The sequence below is a fragment of the Falco peregrinus genome, chromosome 7 (genome assembly GCF_023634155.1).
Source record: "Falco peregrinus isolate bFalPer1 chromosome 7, bFalPer1.pri, whole genome shotgun sequence".
In the NCBI taxonomy this organism is placed as follows: Eukaryota; Metazoa; Chordata; class Aves; order Falconiformes; family Falconidae; genus Falco; species Falco peregrinus.
Window position 1 is genome coordinate 22,111,821 of NC_073727.1, and position 17,842 is coordinate 22,129,662.

At 34.5% G+C, this 17,842-nt stretch overlaps 1 protein-coding gene across 1 annotated transcript in view; it reads left to right on the forward strand.

The window, feature by feature from the left end:
* The window catches only part of GRIK2 (glutamate ionotropic receptor kainate type subunit 2), a 416,129-nt gene that overhangs the window by 239,687 nt on the left and 158,600 nt on the right, over window positions 1-17,842 (forward strand). The window contains exon 11 of the mRNA XM_055811207.1: window positions 9,307-9,513. Within this exon, the coding sequence (XP_055667182.1) occupies window positions 9,307-9,513 (207 nt within the window). The remainder of the gene's footprint in view (window positions 1-9,306; window positions 9,514-17,842) is intronic.

The following is a 17,842-nucleotide window of genomic DNA, read 5'->3' on the forward strand; positions in this document are numbered from 1 at the left end:
TCTGGTCCCGTAGCAGCCCAAATTGCCAGCTGAACATGTGTAGTGAAGCGATAGTCAGATTTTTATGGGGGGAAACATTTGAAAAATAATAATAAAAGATAGATTTTTTGTATCTTTTATAACCATAGCAACTTTGGATATCTCAATCTTTTTGACACTATTATTTTATTTTATTTTAATGCCATCTGCATTGAAACTTCAGAATTCCTTCTACAATTGAAATTCTACATTCTATTTTTAAAAAAAAACAACAAACAAGCAACAAAAATCCTTTCAAGTTCATTATAAGGATTTCTTATAATTTGGTCCTCCTAAATTGACTTTGTTATGCAAGCTATCAGAACTCTGATTTTATTTTTTTTCTTTTGATCACAGGTATAAGTATCCGAATATTTTTTTCTTGTACATATTCTAGCATTACTGTGGAAGCTGTTTAAATCTGGAATTAAATTTTCATATTTATAAATGTATGTGCATAGTGTTTGTTTATTTATGCTAGAGCGCAAACCAGCCTGTACGTATGATACAAGTTCATTTGTCCTGTTCTGCTGAAATAAATGTTGCTTTCCTTTCCTTATAGCTCTTACGTACTTTTCTGTATCCACTTATATCAAAGTTCTGAAAGAACTCACAGTTGTCAATTTTTTTTCAAGAAATGGGCGAAAGTTATGAAAAGTGTGTGATAATCTCAAATTTAGGAGTTTTTTGTTACTTCACTTTTGAAATATGAAATTGCATTTTATACTATAATTCACTGAAAAAAATGCTTTGAATATTTTAGAAGATAGAGTGGATTTTCAAAACAGTTTCAAAATGTAATATCACTACACTGTATTTTGTTAATAAATGCTGCTTTTTCAAATGGGTAGAAATCTGATGTTGTATAAATTCCATCTTGTATCCAAAATAAAGATATAAAATCAAGAAAAGCCCAATTTCTTAGCATCTTTGATTTTTTAATTTTTTTTTCAGGTATGCCACTTTTTATATTGCATACTTTCTCTTCATTTCTTTTGGAACCAAAAGATATTGACAGCATGAGTTTTTAACGGCCAAATTTTAAATTAATATATCCAAAAAAAATAACTTTATTTTTTTGTCTTTGTAAAGATGGGTCACTCATCTCTTGTACACAGAATTGCTGATTTGTAATTTTTTTTAATTTTTGTTTTTATGGTATATTTTGAGGAAAGATACTGATGCAGGCATTTTCTTGTAGTTACCATTACATCATTCTAGGATGATTCAAGCAATACCTGCATTTAGAGATAATAATAATATTTGGTTCCTGCTAATGTTACAGCCCTAAATAATTATTTTTCTCTCATAAAATATTTTTGAAATTTATGTACTGCCACAGAATAATCAAATCTGTTTTTGTCTAGCAGAAAATCTGTAAACTTGATGGTTTCCTGTTTTTAGTTTACTCAGATGTGATTATATTTTCTTCAGAAACTAAAGGAATATGCAAGTCCTTACTTTCCAATTTTAGTATTTTTCTTACCCACCTTTTATATACTTTCTTGTCATGGTCAGTGTGTGCCTAAATGCCTCTCCCAGGTTTCTCATACCCATTTCAATATCCAGACTCTGTCCTTCCTGAACTTCATTTCCCTTGTGCCTCAATTCCACTCCTCTGTCTTCAGCCACCAGTGCAGACTGTAAACTGACTGATTCTTGAAAATGTAGAAGAAATGTAAAGAAACCTACTTTAATGTGTTTCAGGAACTTTTCTGCTGAGAAAGGTAAACTAACTTGCTTTGTAGTTTACGGTGCTCAAAATACGGAGTTTAATTAATGGAGAGTTGAAGCTGAAAATCACTCTTATCCCGAGATCCAACATGATGTCTGTGTGCTTCTAATAACCTTAGAGGCCTTCAGACTTGCAAGGTATTCAGAGATGTTCTGGGCCACAGTGCTTGTTTGTATTTCAAACATAAAAGTGATGCTTATTAGAAAAAAATTATGAGGTTTGAATGGATTCATAGTGTATGAATGAGTACAGTGGGATCAGCACAAGTTAAAGTTTGACTCAGTAGATTCTCCTGCTTGGTGGAAGCAGAAGGAAGGCAGGCCATTTATTCATATCTCTGGATAAAGACTGAGAAGCACTTTCTTTGTGTTCCAGGTTTACAACACCATCCCAAACAACTGCTCTGAAATAATTCTCTAGTGTTTCAATTCTCTTTTAATAAAATGTTAGTAATAAACCTACACATTTACGTAGTGGCAAGGATCAGTTTATAACTCCAGGATTTGCACTTAACAGTAAAGGCCATCAGACTAGGAAGATGCTTGCTGTATTTATTGCTTGTCTTGCGTTTGCATTTTTTTGTTTGTTTGATTTTCCTCACAGTCTTTAAAAACTTAAGACACATCACAAGGAAAGAATGTTTTGCTTTCCATTATGGTAAAAAGTAACAATGTCTTTGCTATTCTTCACATATCATGAAGACAGTATGATTCAGTTCAGCTGAAAATAGATTAGAAGAGTCCGCAGTGTTGTGGTAGTCTAATACTTTCATGTTCTGTGGTTTATTGAGTCAAGTTATTTTGCTTGAAATAGGCATCCACTCAAATCTGTTTTGCCTTACTGGAGTGGAAACCTAGTACATGTTCTTGGGATGCAGGTGAATTAATTTAAAGTCAAGGCAAAGTTAAAACTACATGGGGTGGGAATAAAGAAAACTTTGTTTTAGGAGCCTGACAAAATGAGGAGTGAAACTGCAGGAAAGAACAACTGTGGCTGAGTTCTTGAGGCTGTGATTTATCAAAGCATAGTTATGATTACACATTTTGTGACTCAAAAGGTCACAAAATACTAGGGAACCTTCCAGGAAATATCATAAAAGATGTCAAATAAGGGTATTCATAATTAATTTCTACTATAGGTAGTACAGTGGAGGAAGGCAACTTGGGTGGTTTTTTGTGTCTGGCCTTAGTTTCTCCTATTAGAATATACTGGCTTAAATGACTATTGATATGTCTAATATATTACATTGTTTTGATGATTGTACCTAGTGGATTGCTTCACCTCTCCCACTTGAATTTGGACTGCCAACTGTGAAACCCTACTGTGTATTCGTTACATCTGACATAGATGCTAATTAGATATGGCACCCTTTTAACTTCAGTATCCTTGGTGAACTGAAGCTAATGATCAAAATTCTCTGTTCTAACAGCAGCATATTTTGAAGGTGGTTTTCCTCTTTTCATCATCATCACTCCGTTTTCTTTTGTTTTGATTTTTTCAATGCTGATAGTAATATGAAAGTTCTAAAGTATTTACAAAATACATATGTCCATTTTGAAAGTATTAATGAACAATCCATGTATTTGATAACTCTCCATAAAAATTAAAATTAGAATAATTTGAAATTTAAAATTTATTTTTGTAATTTTGAGTAATATCTTTGTAGTTGAAATATAGTACAGCTCAGAAGAACAATTAAAGTAAGAATTTCTTGTCCAAATCCAAAAGAAAATGTATAGATCAAGAGAACCAAATACAAAAAACTGTATTAGCAAATTTTCTACATGCCCACATTTGTATAGAATAAGTGGGTTTTCATTTGTGTTAGTTGTCCATTTTAAACAATGAAACAAGTCTGTAAAAGTACAATATTAATTCAACACGTAGAAACATAAGACAATTTTTATTGTGTAGGGAAGCTTTTAAGTTTGCGATGCAACTTATGCATTAAAAAGAAATACAGATAAATTTTGCAGGTAGAACACATGAAAATGTGTAATGGAAAATTGTTATATTAACATCCCTAATGAGAAAAGTCTTTGGAGATGGTATACTTGCTGTGTATCATAGAAATGATGCAACTTAGAAATTTATTATGAAAAAAACAATACAAACATACAATCAGAAGAAAACATTTTGATTGTTTAATCTGGTCTTTAACACAATACAACTGAAACAACTTCTCCTTGTTGTTTCTTTTTGAAATCTGTCCAATTTTTATCTTACTTGATTTTTGGATTTCAGAAAGCTATTTATATAAAATAAAGACTTTATGTAATCTCTCTACTCCTTAATGTATCCTCTTTTTCACATCCAGACTGGTGCTACCACCTCTGATAATAGCATATGATAAGTTACTGTCATCTGATTATTTTGACTTCACTGTCACTGGAAAGAATCACAGTGATTAAGTTCATGAAAACAGCAGTCATCTGTCACTTGGGGGTCATATTATTCTTGAACAAGTTTTGTAATTTTTTTTTCATACTGAATAAATAATTTCCAAGGATTTATTTTCTATTTAAAGATATATTTTTTAATCTATGTGCTACTTTATTCTTCATTGTGACCACATTTTTATTTGCAGTAGTTTTAGTTTACTGTATTTGCAGTAAATTTTCTCAGAAAAATTATTGCTTATATTTACTACTTTATCTGTGTTCTCACTTTTAGTACTTATCTGGCTTGGGGTGGGGCTTTTCTGTATTGAATGTCATTGAAGAAATTTTAGTCTCACGAGATATTAAATGACTATTTTGATCTTAAAGTGTTGTAGCAAGCTGACCTGTTGATGGAATTAAGTAAATAATTGCTCCTAACAGGGTTTGTCAGGGTAAATTTATTTCTTAAAGCTATGATTTTCATTATTCTTTCACAAAGCTTTCCTTTAAAATGTTAAAATATACACTATTTTCTTGAGTCTGTCTTACCAAAATCTTTGCACAATATCTCTTTCTTGTTACTGTTTACCCAGTAGTTGTGTTATTGGGAAAAAAAAAACAAAACAACAACAAAAAACACCCAGATATTTTTGTCCTTACAGGTTGATGTAGGAAAATGTGTCAGTGTTTTAAAAAAGAAAGAAAAAAAAAAATGATACATTGGAAAGAATCACAAATATATACTGAGTAGATACCTAGAAAGATTTTAACACTTTGCTTTTCAGAAGGATGACTTAATGTAAGGATTGTGGAAGTATTACAAGAATATTAATAGCTCATTGATTAGTCTCCTCAGAAAAAGCTTTTTCTCCATAACAAAATATTATAATTATTAAATAGTAGCATAAAGGCTATTGTAGCCCTGATCCCAGCTGGTCAGAGTAAAGAATTATCAAAGAGTGTGGAGCTGCAGCTATGAATTCCAGAAAGTGTTTGAAAATTTTTAACAAAATGTAAAAAAGCATCTGTAGAACACATAATATGATTGAGGATTACTGTAATGTTCTTACAGGAAACTATGCAAGAATGTGTGGATGAGCTGGATGGCTCAGTTAAGAAATTGTGCTGTCCTTTAAAGCAGACATAAAAACATGAATTGGCAATTATTCTGCCTCCATGATATGGCACATATTTAAATTCTGTCCTCATAGTTCAGGATTGTTTGGAATGAAAGATAGAAACAAAACTATTGTCAAGAATCTTGTCAAGATTCCATATAGACTGGGGGATGTGTGACCGTAAATATCTGAACAACTGAGAGATCTGTGTACATTAGCATTCCAAGCTACATAGGAATTTCATAATGCTTACAGAGGCATATATAGAATATTATACTCAGGAAGCACAAGTCTGAGTCTTTGTACATCTGAAACAGGGATTTTCTCATCTTCAGAAATAAATCTTAGGATTTAAAGTGTAGCTAAACAATTTTATTCAATATTTAATCTCAGTTTAATGTGGGGTAATGTATTTGAATTAACTGCTGTTGTTAAAGAACTTCCAGATGTTTGGGAAAATTCCAAAATTGCAGAACCTCACAGCTGAAATGGACAATTTTTCAGTTGTCATGATTTCACTTTCTGGATGGTGAATGTTTTTTTCACATCAGAAACAGTTGCCACAGGTAGCTGTTTCCTTGGCATTTTTTGGAAGAAGTGATTGAGCATAGCTTTTTCTTCTAGCAAAAGTCCAAATTCTAGATAATCTACTGTGGCACTTACATATACTTACTATTATAAAGTGTCTCCTAATTTCTAACCTTTATTTCTTTTGCCAGAGTTTAGGGTCTGTAATTTCTCTGCCCTCTACAGAAAATAACTTTTCTGGCTCCTGTTTGCAACAACTTTGTATGTGTTGAAGGCTTTTACCTCTTCCCTCTCAGTCTGTTCTTTCTTAAGAGAAACAACGTATATTCTTTCACTCTTCCTATTTTGTAGACCTTGGTTCATGTTTCTCCTGAACTGCACTATTCAAAACTGAATGGAATACAGTAACTGAAACATTAGTAGTGTCAAAACCAAAAAATGATAGAGTAATTTAGATGGGAAGGGACCGCTGTAGGTCCTCCAGTTCTGGACTACGACTTAAGGCAGATCCAAGTAGGTCAGGGCTTTTTTCCTCAGTTAATGGTGTGGTATTGTCGAGTCCAGTACATGATCCCCTAAAATATCTAGAACTTAATTTGATAGAGTTGTTACCTAATCAGCTCTTTTCCTGCTGAATTTCTGCAATTTATTATTCATCCGAAGTATGGAAATATCCCCTAATGCTTTTTGAATACCATTATTTTTAATTACTCTTCAATTTTCTGAAACTTACCATTTTGAATTCTGATCCTACCCCATTGTAGAGTGAATACACATCCAATTGTCATCTTTTCTGTTTAATAAAAAGGAGAAAGATTTAAAAGTACTCTATAAAGAAATATCACTTATTGTAACTCTCCAGATTGATAATGAATCTCTTTCAATGAAGTGCACATTCTGGACAGTCAGATTTTGTTCATACTTTTAGGGACAACAGGATGACTTTGCTTATAACATGATGTGATGGCTTTCCTCAACTTCTTCCCTTCTCTGTATTCTTTTAGCTTTAGATTCTCACAAATTAAACAGTTTTATAATTTGCTTAGGATAAAAATACTGTTTTTCTCAAAGTTGCATTAATCAGCTTACAATTTCATAGCCCTCCTTTGTCCAATTGGTGAAGTTTCTTCTATTGGGAAGAGTTTAAAGATAAGCCTTTTACACTCTCCTTGAAGCTTCCATGAATTCTTAAAGGTAATTACTAATGGATTGAAAATTGCTAAAACTGGTTCTTCTGTGAATTCTTCAGGTCCAAACCTCCCAAAAATACTTAAAGTTTGATGACTCACTGAAGTTGTCTTTCTGTACTTTAGCCTAAATGCTTTTACATGTGTTTCTTGTTTTAATGCTATATATTATTTGAGCCACGTTACCTTTTTCAGAGAGGATAGGCACAGGAAAATCATCAAACTGATTCTTTGTAATGTCATTTCATGGGTTTTTGTTTGTTTTGGGCAAACGATGAACTAGTTTCTAGAATTTTCTTTTATTCTTCCTTCTAGAATGTCACTTTATATCCTTAATATTGCCAGTTGTACAAAATTTGGCATTTTTACATTTGTTCCCGTATAAGTTTTATTTGTGTGTGTTTGCTTTTCTGTCTTTTCACTTCCTCTGAACTTCATTTTCTGAGTTTCAGTTCATTGAAGAATTCATGTTTGAGTCTTGTTGTTTCTTTTTTCTACACTGTCTTTTGTCTTAGTATAGCTTCTGCTTGGCCAGTAGAGTGCTTTCTTTAAGGAATTCTTATTTTACCTGAAAAACTGTTTTCCTTACAGTTGTTGTCTATGAGGTATTTAGTATCAATTGTTGAGTTTATTAACACTGTTTTCAATACATAGCTGTTCTGTCACTGTCTCTGCTTCACAAGTGTTATTCAATGATTCTTGTCATTTAAATCACTTTCAGCTTTCATGTTTTCAGTCAAGCCTTTGTTCTTGTCAGTACTACATCTAGAAGAGTTCTCCTGGAGTCATTTGCCTATCTACTGTTTGAAAAGTTTCTGTCAAAGCATCCTAGTAGCTTCTCTGGACAATTTATTTAATGATACATTCACTGTTAATTGTATGAAGATCAGTGGTGTACTTTTAAAAATACGGCCATGACCTTATTAATTTTAATAGATGTATATTAAAATAGAATCTCAGCAGTCTTGATTCAGTAGTTTGTTTTACTCAGAAAATATTTTTTAAGAAGCAGCGGGTGAACAGATATATTCTGAACACACTTACTTTGAAAGGAAGAGATCTCCCTGCTTTCTCCTTTGCATTTTTGGTTAAAGTTCCAGTTTTATGCAGATATAGTGCTTAAATCATGTGATACCTCAAGACAGATGTTTACATCAGGAATGCTAAAAAATCCTAATTAAAGCTGCCTGTAGAATGAAGTGCCTTTAACCCCGCTGGGTGCTGATGTGGACATTTAGGGCTATATGAATTTTGTTAAGTTACCCTGGAGAGTTTATCTGATTATTCATTGAGATTTGTACTCGGTACAGTAATTGCATTTACTGTCATTTGTCTTACTTTACTTGGTGCTTATCTTTTTATTATGGTAAAAATGAAAAAAAGCTTGTCTAAAATGTGAGCAAAGACTGAGTTGTGTGTTTAACCTATAAAATACAATTCAAATATTGGTGCCATATTGTACTGGAAAACTCTACCAATTGTTTTTTATCTTTCTCCCTTCAGCTTTGTCTTTAAGGAAGGCTATAGTATATTGAGAAACAGATGTAAAAATCTTACATATTTTGCTAAATGTTTTTTCCCATAATTATGAATATTCTGCCAATCATTTTAATTTGTTTGCTGTTTTGTTTGTACACTACTTTATACAAAAAAGTCAATTGTTGTTTAAATTATAAGAAAAGAAATGTTTAAAGGGAATAAATCCAGTTTTCATGGAATGTATATCATAGGATTTTCTTTTTGAGTTAACTTGTTTCTGGTTCTACTGCAGTCTTGTAAGTGGCAGCCTATAACTTGAAACAAAGCAGTAGGTGCTTTCACTGACTTGGCCTCAGCCCGTGGGTTTTCTGTACTTTACTGAGCAAAACATTCTGAAAACCATTAAAACACTTGTGTAAAGAAAAGTGTAAAACCCAATTCTTAAAGAATTTGATTGATGTTTGGAGTTTTAATTACTTTTTTCAGTTGCCAAAGCACATTGTTACTGCATTTTAAGAAGCTTACAATATCCATCAAAACAATGCATTTGATATCAATGTGAAATGTAACTGCTAAGGAGCACATTTAAATTTAGCATTTATATGAATCCCTTGAAGATATGTCTGTGGTTAGGGTGTAATTTTTTCAAACAAAAATGAGAAGGAGGGTCTTTTGACTAACTTCATTTTGAAGATAAATAAGGTCTTGAGACAGCTATAACCAAAAGCTAAAAGGATTCTACTTTTCACTTTAGCTCTTTGTACACAGAGTGGTTTCATGGCAGTGTACTACTTAAAGGTTAAAAGAAAAGAAAGGTGTGGGGGCACTCATTATCTATTCTGCTTTTTTAATGATTACAGGAAGAGCCATATGTTATGTTCAAGAAGTCTGACAAACCCTTGTATGGAAACGATCGATTTGAAGGTTATTGCATCGACCTCCTCAGGGAGCTGTCTACTATCCTTGGATTTTCCTATGAGATTAGGCTGGTGGAAGATGGAAAATATGGAGCCCAGGAAGATGCTAGCGGACAGTGGAATGGAATGGTTCGTGAACTAATTGATCATGTAAGTTAACTTTTGGAAGCTTTCTAACATCCATTTAGATTTTGATTCTGTCTATACAAATTATAAAACTTTTATGATAGTATAAGTACTGTATTGGAAAATGCAGATGTTTAAAGAAGTAATGCAAGTAAATTCACATCAATTATTTATTTAGTGTAGAATTGGTGTGTTAAATGAAGACTATTTTACATCTCTGTTTTGCCTGTAGTCGGGGTTTGTTTCTGCCAAACTGGTTTAGCCCTTCTGTGGCATATGCCTAAGTCAAAATATGGAATAGGTAGTATTCAGAATTTATTTCTGAGAACAAATTTTTTTTTTTTTGTGACAAAACATAAATCTGCATTAATCAATAATCAGGTCTTCTTATAGTGGATATGAGACTTTGTTGTAGAAAAATTTCTGTGTATGTAGTGTAAAAAATTATTTGATATACACAATGAAGAGGAACATATTTCTTGAAACATTAACAATAAAGTGCAAGCAGTAAGACAAAAATATCAACATATACTAAAGGAGCTAGATAATGCGATGTGTGTCAAAGAGATACCATTGCTATTACTTGAAAATGAGTAAGGCAGGCATAATTTTGTGTCCTTCAAAGCATACTTTTCCATTTGGTCATGACAGTTGAATTCAATCTCTTAGAAACATTTCAATTTGAAAATTATGTCATTCTCCCTTTTTGCACATATTTGGGTGAATTGCTTGATATAGAGACATTTGATCAAAGAACAAAATAAAACATGTTCTGCACATTGCCGTCATTTAAAATAGGAGGAAGGGGAGACTATTTTATAGTTAATTCAAGTGAAACCTCCTAATGATGGCAGAAACTGAATGAATAGCTTGAAGACAAATATTCACTAATATTGTTTCACTTTAAGATTTCAGCAGATGGGCAGAAAATGTTCTAATCAAAATATGCGTATTACTAGGAGGGTTGTTATCTTTGTGCTTTCCTAGTAAATAATAATCTGCTATTGCTGTTACAGCAGATGTTGATTATGCCTATCTTCACACTTTTAAGAAGAATGCATGGAAGTATTATATTTATATTATCTTTCAATGTGTGTATGTATTATACCTAGCACACATACATAGAAAGCAAACAGATATTTAGCTAGATTCTCTGTCCATCTCTATAGATGTGTATTTTCACATATGTATTAATGCATAGGTATGCATAGCTCTTAGATGTGATGGTTGTTAGGTGGTATCATCATCTGGAACTAAATTTCCATGATTGGGGTAGATATTGTGGAAGCATTTCTTATATAATTTTTCAGAAGCAAAGAAAAATCACATTTTATATGGTTTTGTTATTTAGCATAAAGCTTTCTTGAGCCAGCACTAGTATGTCCTCCTAAGCTTTTCACTAAGGTAATCTTGAAATAAAATGTCTATCAATTAGTTGCAGTATTAAGTACGTGGAACAGGAGCTTTTCCAATCCTTTCCTCTTGGTAACACAGAATGGAACACGTGCTTCTTTTTCCTATAGATAACATATATCCGAACTTACAATTTATTTTGCCTTTTGCAATGATGTTTACTTAGGAATTAAAAATGTTTAGATACTCTGTTAGTGTATCACAGAAGATGTAGCCTAACTTCTTAACCTGGATCATAACTTTTACTAGTGCCTCTCAGTTTATCAATTGTTGAAATTTTCCCTTAATGTTTTCTCTGTTTTTATCTATTGAACACATGCAATTTATTTATGCATCTGTGCCCTTTATTTACATGCATGTTATTGGTACATTTTATTAGCCAGCAACACTTCAGACCTCAGAACTGATGCACAGGAAATCAGAGAATTCCAGATAGACAGCTAACACATTTGATGTAGTTAATACTTCACATGGCTCATTAGCTTAGACTTTCAGTCTTTTGCCTTAGAAAATATTTTTTGAAGTGTCAAAGAGGTTTTATTTTGTATAAAGTAGTTTATTAAACTCAATTACTATATCTTTTGGAAGGTAAAATTATTCTGCCTACACCTTTCAGACTGAGTTTCTAATTAAAATAGAGAACAGAATAAAGACAGAGTTCTGAAAGTTGTCATAGTAATTACATGTATTTGAAAAATATTTTTGAAAATTATTTTATTTTTACCTTCTTGTTATATTTTAGCTGTCAGTCACTTAAGTTCAGAAAAAAGGATACTATGCTGCAGTGTGTATCTTTGCAAAGGTAGTTCGTAGAATTTGTAATTCAAGAATAAATAAAAAGGAGAATTTTAGTATACTATGTATGTAGAAAGGAAGATCCACTATTTATATAAAGATGAAAAGTACCAAACAGAATCTAATTTTTTAAATAAACTGTTTAAATCTGTGCGTAGTCACTCTACATAACTACTTGGACTCAAAAGTGTAACTGAAATGAAGACAGTTCTGAACTGAGCTCCACATATCATGTCAATCTCAGGGTTGAAATTCTGCAGTGTGGACAGAGCCTGAAGCCTTTATGTCAGGCTTTGTGTGTTTTCAGTCTCCTTTCTTATAGTTTACCCATATTTCTTCTTTCTTTGACTTTTTTACTCAGTGTTCACATATGCCATCATTCTGATACTGGTCTCCAAAGAATTAGTAGTTTCCTTTTAAATAAAAGGTAAATACCAAAAGTGAAAAATGAGTTCAGTGATTCCTCCCCTTTGACAACTGAATGATAATGAATTCTTGCTGGAAAAAGACAGTGGTCTCTAGAGCTGCAATTGGAAGAGAAATATTCACTAGCACAGCAAATATAGGAGAGATTTCCCTATGAAAACATTTTAAATTGGATTTTGCCAGTTAAGGAATCTGATTTCTTTGCCCCAATTTTCATTCAGTATTTTACCCCACTTTTTACCCCACTGTCTGGGTAATTCAAGAAAATGTTGTTAGATATTTGGGGGAGGGGGAACTAAAATCCAGGTAGCTCCATCATTTATGGATGTATTCTTCATGAAGAAGTATTCCTTCTAGTGACTTGCTGCCTTTGGTTCAAGGAAGTTATTATAAAAAAAAACATTTTTGCATTAGAAATTATTTTGTCAGGAGTTTTTCGATCAGTTATGATAAGTGTATTTCTCTTATTCTTTTGGGTTTGCATGGCAAGGTTTTTGTAGTGGGAGGGCTACAGGGGTGGCTTCTGTGAGGAACTGCCAGAAGCTTCCCCCATGTCCAATGGAGCCAATGCCAGCCAGCTCTGAGATGGATCCTCCACTGGCCAAAGCCATGCCTATCAGCAATGGTGATAGCACTTCTGGTATAGCATGTTAAGAAGGTGGGGAGGGGGAGGGTGGAAATCTGCACCAGCAGAAGAGAGGAGTGAGACCATGTGAGAGAAACAACTCTGCAGACACCAAGGTCGGTGCAGAAGGAGGGGCAGGAGGTGCTCCAGGCACCAGAGCAGAGATGCCCCTGAAGCCTGTGGTGAAGGCCATGGTGAGGCAGGCTGGGCCCCTGCAGCCCATGGAGGTTAACGGTGGAGCAGATACCCACCTGCAGCCTGTGGAGAACTCCGTGCTGGAGCAGGTGGATGCCCAAAGGAGGCTGTGACCTGTAGGAAGCCTGTGCTGAAGCAGGTTTGCTAGCAGGATTTGTGGCCCTGTGGGGGACACTGCTGAAGCAGTCTGTTCCTGAAGGACTCTGTGAAAGGGACTATCGTGGTTTAACCCCAGCTGGTAATTAAGCCCCACACAGCTTCTCACTCACTCCCCCTCACCCAGAGGGGCAGGAAAGAGAGTTCGAAAGGAAGGTAAAACTTGAGGGTTGAGATAAGAACAATTTAATAATCAAAACAGAATAAAAATGAAAGAACAATAATAACAGTGATGACAATAACAGTTCTAATAAAAAGAAGGAGGGAAAGATTAAAATCCAGAGGGAAAGGAAGAAAGGAAGACATGATGCACAATGCAACTGCTCACCGCCTGCTGACAGATGCCCAGCCTGTCCCCAGGCAATGATCTGCCCGCCCCAGCCAACCACCCAGGTATATATACCAGGCATGACATCTCATGATATGGAATAACCCTTTGGCTAGTTGCCTCAGCTGACCTGGCTCTGTCCCCTCCCAATTCCTTGTGCTCCTCCAACGTTTTCGCTAACAAGGCAAACTGAAAAGTCTCATATCAAAACCAAATCACAGCACAGCACCAGCTCCTAAGAAGATAATGAACTCCATCCCAGCTGAAACCAGGCCAGGGACCCATGCTGGAGGAGTATGTCAAGAAATGCAGCCTGTGGGAAGGACTCAAGTTGGAGAAATTCATGGTCTCCCATGGGAGGGACACCCTGCTGGAGCACGGAGGAAGAAGCAGCAGAAACAATGTGTGATGAGCTGACCAAACCCCACTTCCTGTTCCCCTGCACTGCCTGGGAGGAGGTAGAGAAATTGGGAATTAAGTTCGACCTTGGAAGAAGAGAGGGGTAGGGGGAGGGTGTTCTTTCTGATTTGAATGGTAATAATTTAAGCTAAATTCCCCAAGTTGAGTCTGTTTTGCCTATGATAGTAATTGCGGAGTGATGTCCCTGCCCTTATCTCAACCCACAGGTCTTTCATTATCATTTTCTCTTCCTTGTCTGGTTGAGGAGGTGAGGGATAGAGTGGCTTTGGTGGGCACCCAGCATTCAGCCAGGGTCAAACCACCATAGTACACTACATAGGAAAAGGAAACAAAATCTATTCGACATTTTAATTAAAAGAAGTGAAGATGAAATTAAAACTTTAAGATCAGATGTTGAGTTTAGGATCATATGTTGACCCCCATTCAGTCTGAGGTCTTAAGAGATTTTCCTTTTGAAGACTTTTGTAAAGTTTTGTTGTTGTCATGGAACATTTTGACTTTAATAAAATAAAATAATTCTAGAAACAAGTTTTTTATCAGCTATCTTAGAAATAATTCTGCCCTTGCTACTGTGTCATGTCAATTGTGAGATACCAGGCAATGATACACATATTTTACATTTTTCTTTACTTGAATAAACAAGTGAAAGGCTCTTGTTAGAGAAAAAAATAATAATTTCATTTTGATGCTATTCTCTCTGTCTTAATTCTCCATACTTGTGGTATTATTTTTTAGCTCTTTAGAACAGATACTACTCACAGTATATTAAAATACATGTCAGGCTCTGCAAAATAATTTTCAAGTCTAATGTTAACACTTTTCTTGTCTCAAAAAGAATCAATTTTAGAATAAGATATCCTTCCACCAGCATCTGTTGAGCATCTGTGTTGAGCACATTAAATATGCCTTCTATTTTTCCCCATATAAATGCTAGTATTCTAAACGCCTGGTAATCCCAGGCAGATTTTCTTTATTTAGAGAACTACTATCTTCAATTTATGTTCATTAACATACATAAAGTAAAATATACTTTATATAAGTAAAATATACTTTATATATAATATTAAAATATAATTTTGATGTCTGCCTTCTCTGCATGTCAAATTCTTCACTGAGTTAATATTATGGCAAACTTGTTAATTTTGACTCATTAAAAAAGTTTGTGAAAGTATGGAATTTGAGAAGGTAAACAATGTGATAGTTTTTCTTAAACAAGGGCAGCATGTGTAATAGATGTGAAAAGTAATTTGTTGACAGTGCCTACCCTTACTCTCAGTGTTACTACATAAACAAGATACTAATAATTACAGATGTTCTCAAAAAGGATGGAGGATTTTGATAGGAAATCCTTTGTTTCCAATATATTTTTAGAACCTATTTGACATCTTATGTCAGGCCTCATAAAATCAAATTAATCCAGAGCACTGTTCCATGGATTAGAATGTTGTACCTCAGAGGGGAAGACAGACTGTGAGAGACTAAACTCAGGATCAAATGCATAAATGAATGTTTTGGTAAAAGGTGCCTATTAGAGCGCTAGCTATGTAGGCTTCTGTTTTAGCCCATAGAGATCTACTGAAAACAATCATACCAGAGCTGAGAAAGAAATTTAACTTAAGTTCTAAAGCTGTGTCCAATGGAGTCATTCAGGTTAGATGCTCCATGATCTCAAGCATGTCTGCATAAGGCAGCAAATATGACAGAGGACATCTGTCCTTTTCTAGAGCAGCCCATCTGAGGATAGTTTGGCTATACAAGGTATCTCTTATGCAGTAGACATATTCAGGAACACAAAACGCTTTTCTAGAACTTGGTCAGCTGAATTGCTCTTTAGACTCCATCACCTGTATTGATTAGATCTTTAGTGGCTGTGATGGGAATTTGAAGTGCTGTGGATTAAGCCAGAAGCCTACACATAAGGGTCTGGTGCCGCTTGACCTTCCTTAAGCTGTCCAAGGCATCCACGTAGTGCTGGCAGATCTAAGATCTGTGGGACACCCTTTCATTGATGGAGCAGCAGCTAGAGGCATGGGGATACCGTAGAAACTGTCAGAAGCTCTAATAAAAATCAGAAAAGGGCCCGGAATACAAGCCCAGGCATCTGCCTTTTGGTGTTGTCTCACACTTAGGTCTTGCTTGAAGCAGCTGTGAGATTACAGTCTGTCTTTACAAAATTACATTTGTACTGCACTTGCTGCAGCATTCATTGAGTGCTCATCTTAATTTTTTCTTTAAATTGATCTCAGTAAATGTGAGTAGATAAATTCCTCTCTTAATGAAGTATACTAAGACTTCTCCAAATGCTGATCCTTGTTTATGCAAGTAAGCATAACTGTTTTCTTATGGAATTATGCTGTTTTCCAATTACTTGTTTTTTATTATTCCTGTCACCTCTCATGTTTGTATGAGAAACCGGAAAAAATAGGGATTACTGTGAGAAACTGTAATGTGAAGAACAACTGAGAAACTTCAGCCATTAAGAACGAAAATAATAATTTTGCCAACAGTGCCTTCATAACAGGGTTGGGGGTTTTTTTTGTGTGTGTGTTCCTAATTTTTCTGTACTTTTAAATGGATAATTTAAGCTGCCTGGATAGAACTCTTGTCTTTCATCTGGTTGTATAGTTTGATGAAATATTATTTTATATAAGTTAATTAGATAAGAGAAATTATCTTCCAAATCTTGGTTTAAATTAATAATCTTCTTTCTTAGATAAAACATCATGAGGTTTTTTCATTTGTCCTTTAGAAGTAAACACATATATTAATCATAAAAATGAAAAAAACACCCAATGAGCTTGCAGGTACTTCGGTTTCACATTCCAAAATAGGCTTAATAAGGTCTGGGGGTTTTATTTTTAAGTACATGATTTCTGTTGATGGGATGTTTAACGTGATGCATAATATTACTCATGAACACAAATTATATTCACCGACAAAAAGTTATTTTTCACTTCTTATGGCAAGGCATATTCAAGCTATTCAGGCTAAGGGAAATATGTAAGAAAGCAGAGAAAGAATATAAATACTACTGTTCAAGGAGGCAGGTGTTTTACACGGATTATAATGAGTAATAGGAAAGAGCGAGTGATCATGTGAGTGTAATAGATATAACAGGTTTATAAGCTTATGTTAGGGGAATTTCCATGGGACTCACTTCCCTTTTAGTAGGACTCCAGCCCACTAATGCAACAGGAGTTCTGGTGGGACTCAAATCCACCTCCCCTCTAGAGGCCCTCAAACCCCCTAGAGCACCTCTGTTTCTGCTGGGCTCAAACCCACACTTGTGCCTTAGGGGTCCAACACTGACTGAAGACAGAGACACAGGCAAAATGTAGAATTAGAAAGGATTTTTTCTTAAGCAATGCACATACGATGCCCCAGCCTAATGCTTGGGGACATTGATATTGAGGAAGACAGGGCATTTTTTTATAACATATGTTATATATAACATATATTACAATGTAGTTGTATAGACTAATCAAATCACCTCTGTTAAGGTGTAGGCTAATCAGTTACCATTGCTTATGTAATTAGTGTGTACTTATCCTGTGCAGGTTCAGTGTGTGCTTGTCCCGTGTGTTAATCTTCATTGTTCTGAACCTGTGTAGTTGGAGTGGTTTTCTACTGTCTTCTGGTCAGTTGCTGTTCTGAGAACCTTGAGTTCATCCCTAGGCTTGGGTCACGATATTTTTCCATTGTCTGAGGGTCTTTGCGATCTGCTGGTGTTCGTTCTTAACATTTTGCATGTATATTTTTGAAATGAAGGTGGAAACTGTTAGGACTCCTTCAGAGGAAGGGTTTCGAGGTTAGAAGTAAGGCTAAAGAAAACTTGTTTTGTAAACTGTGAAATTTTAGGTAAAGCATCATCAAATAAATTATATTACAGGGAAATATTTTAATTTTATGTCCTTAATACATTGAGGAAATCTCAGCTCAGTATACAAGATATAACATATACTAAATTCTGAGCACTCAGAAACCACTCGTTGGGT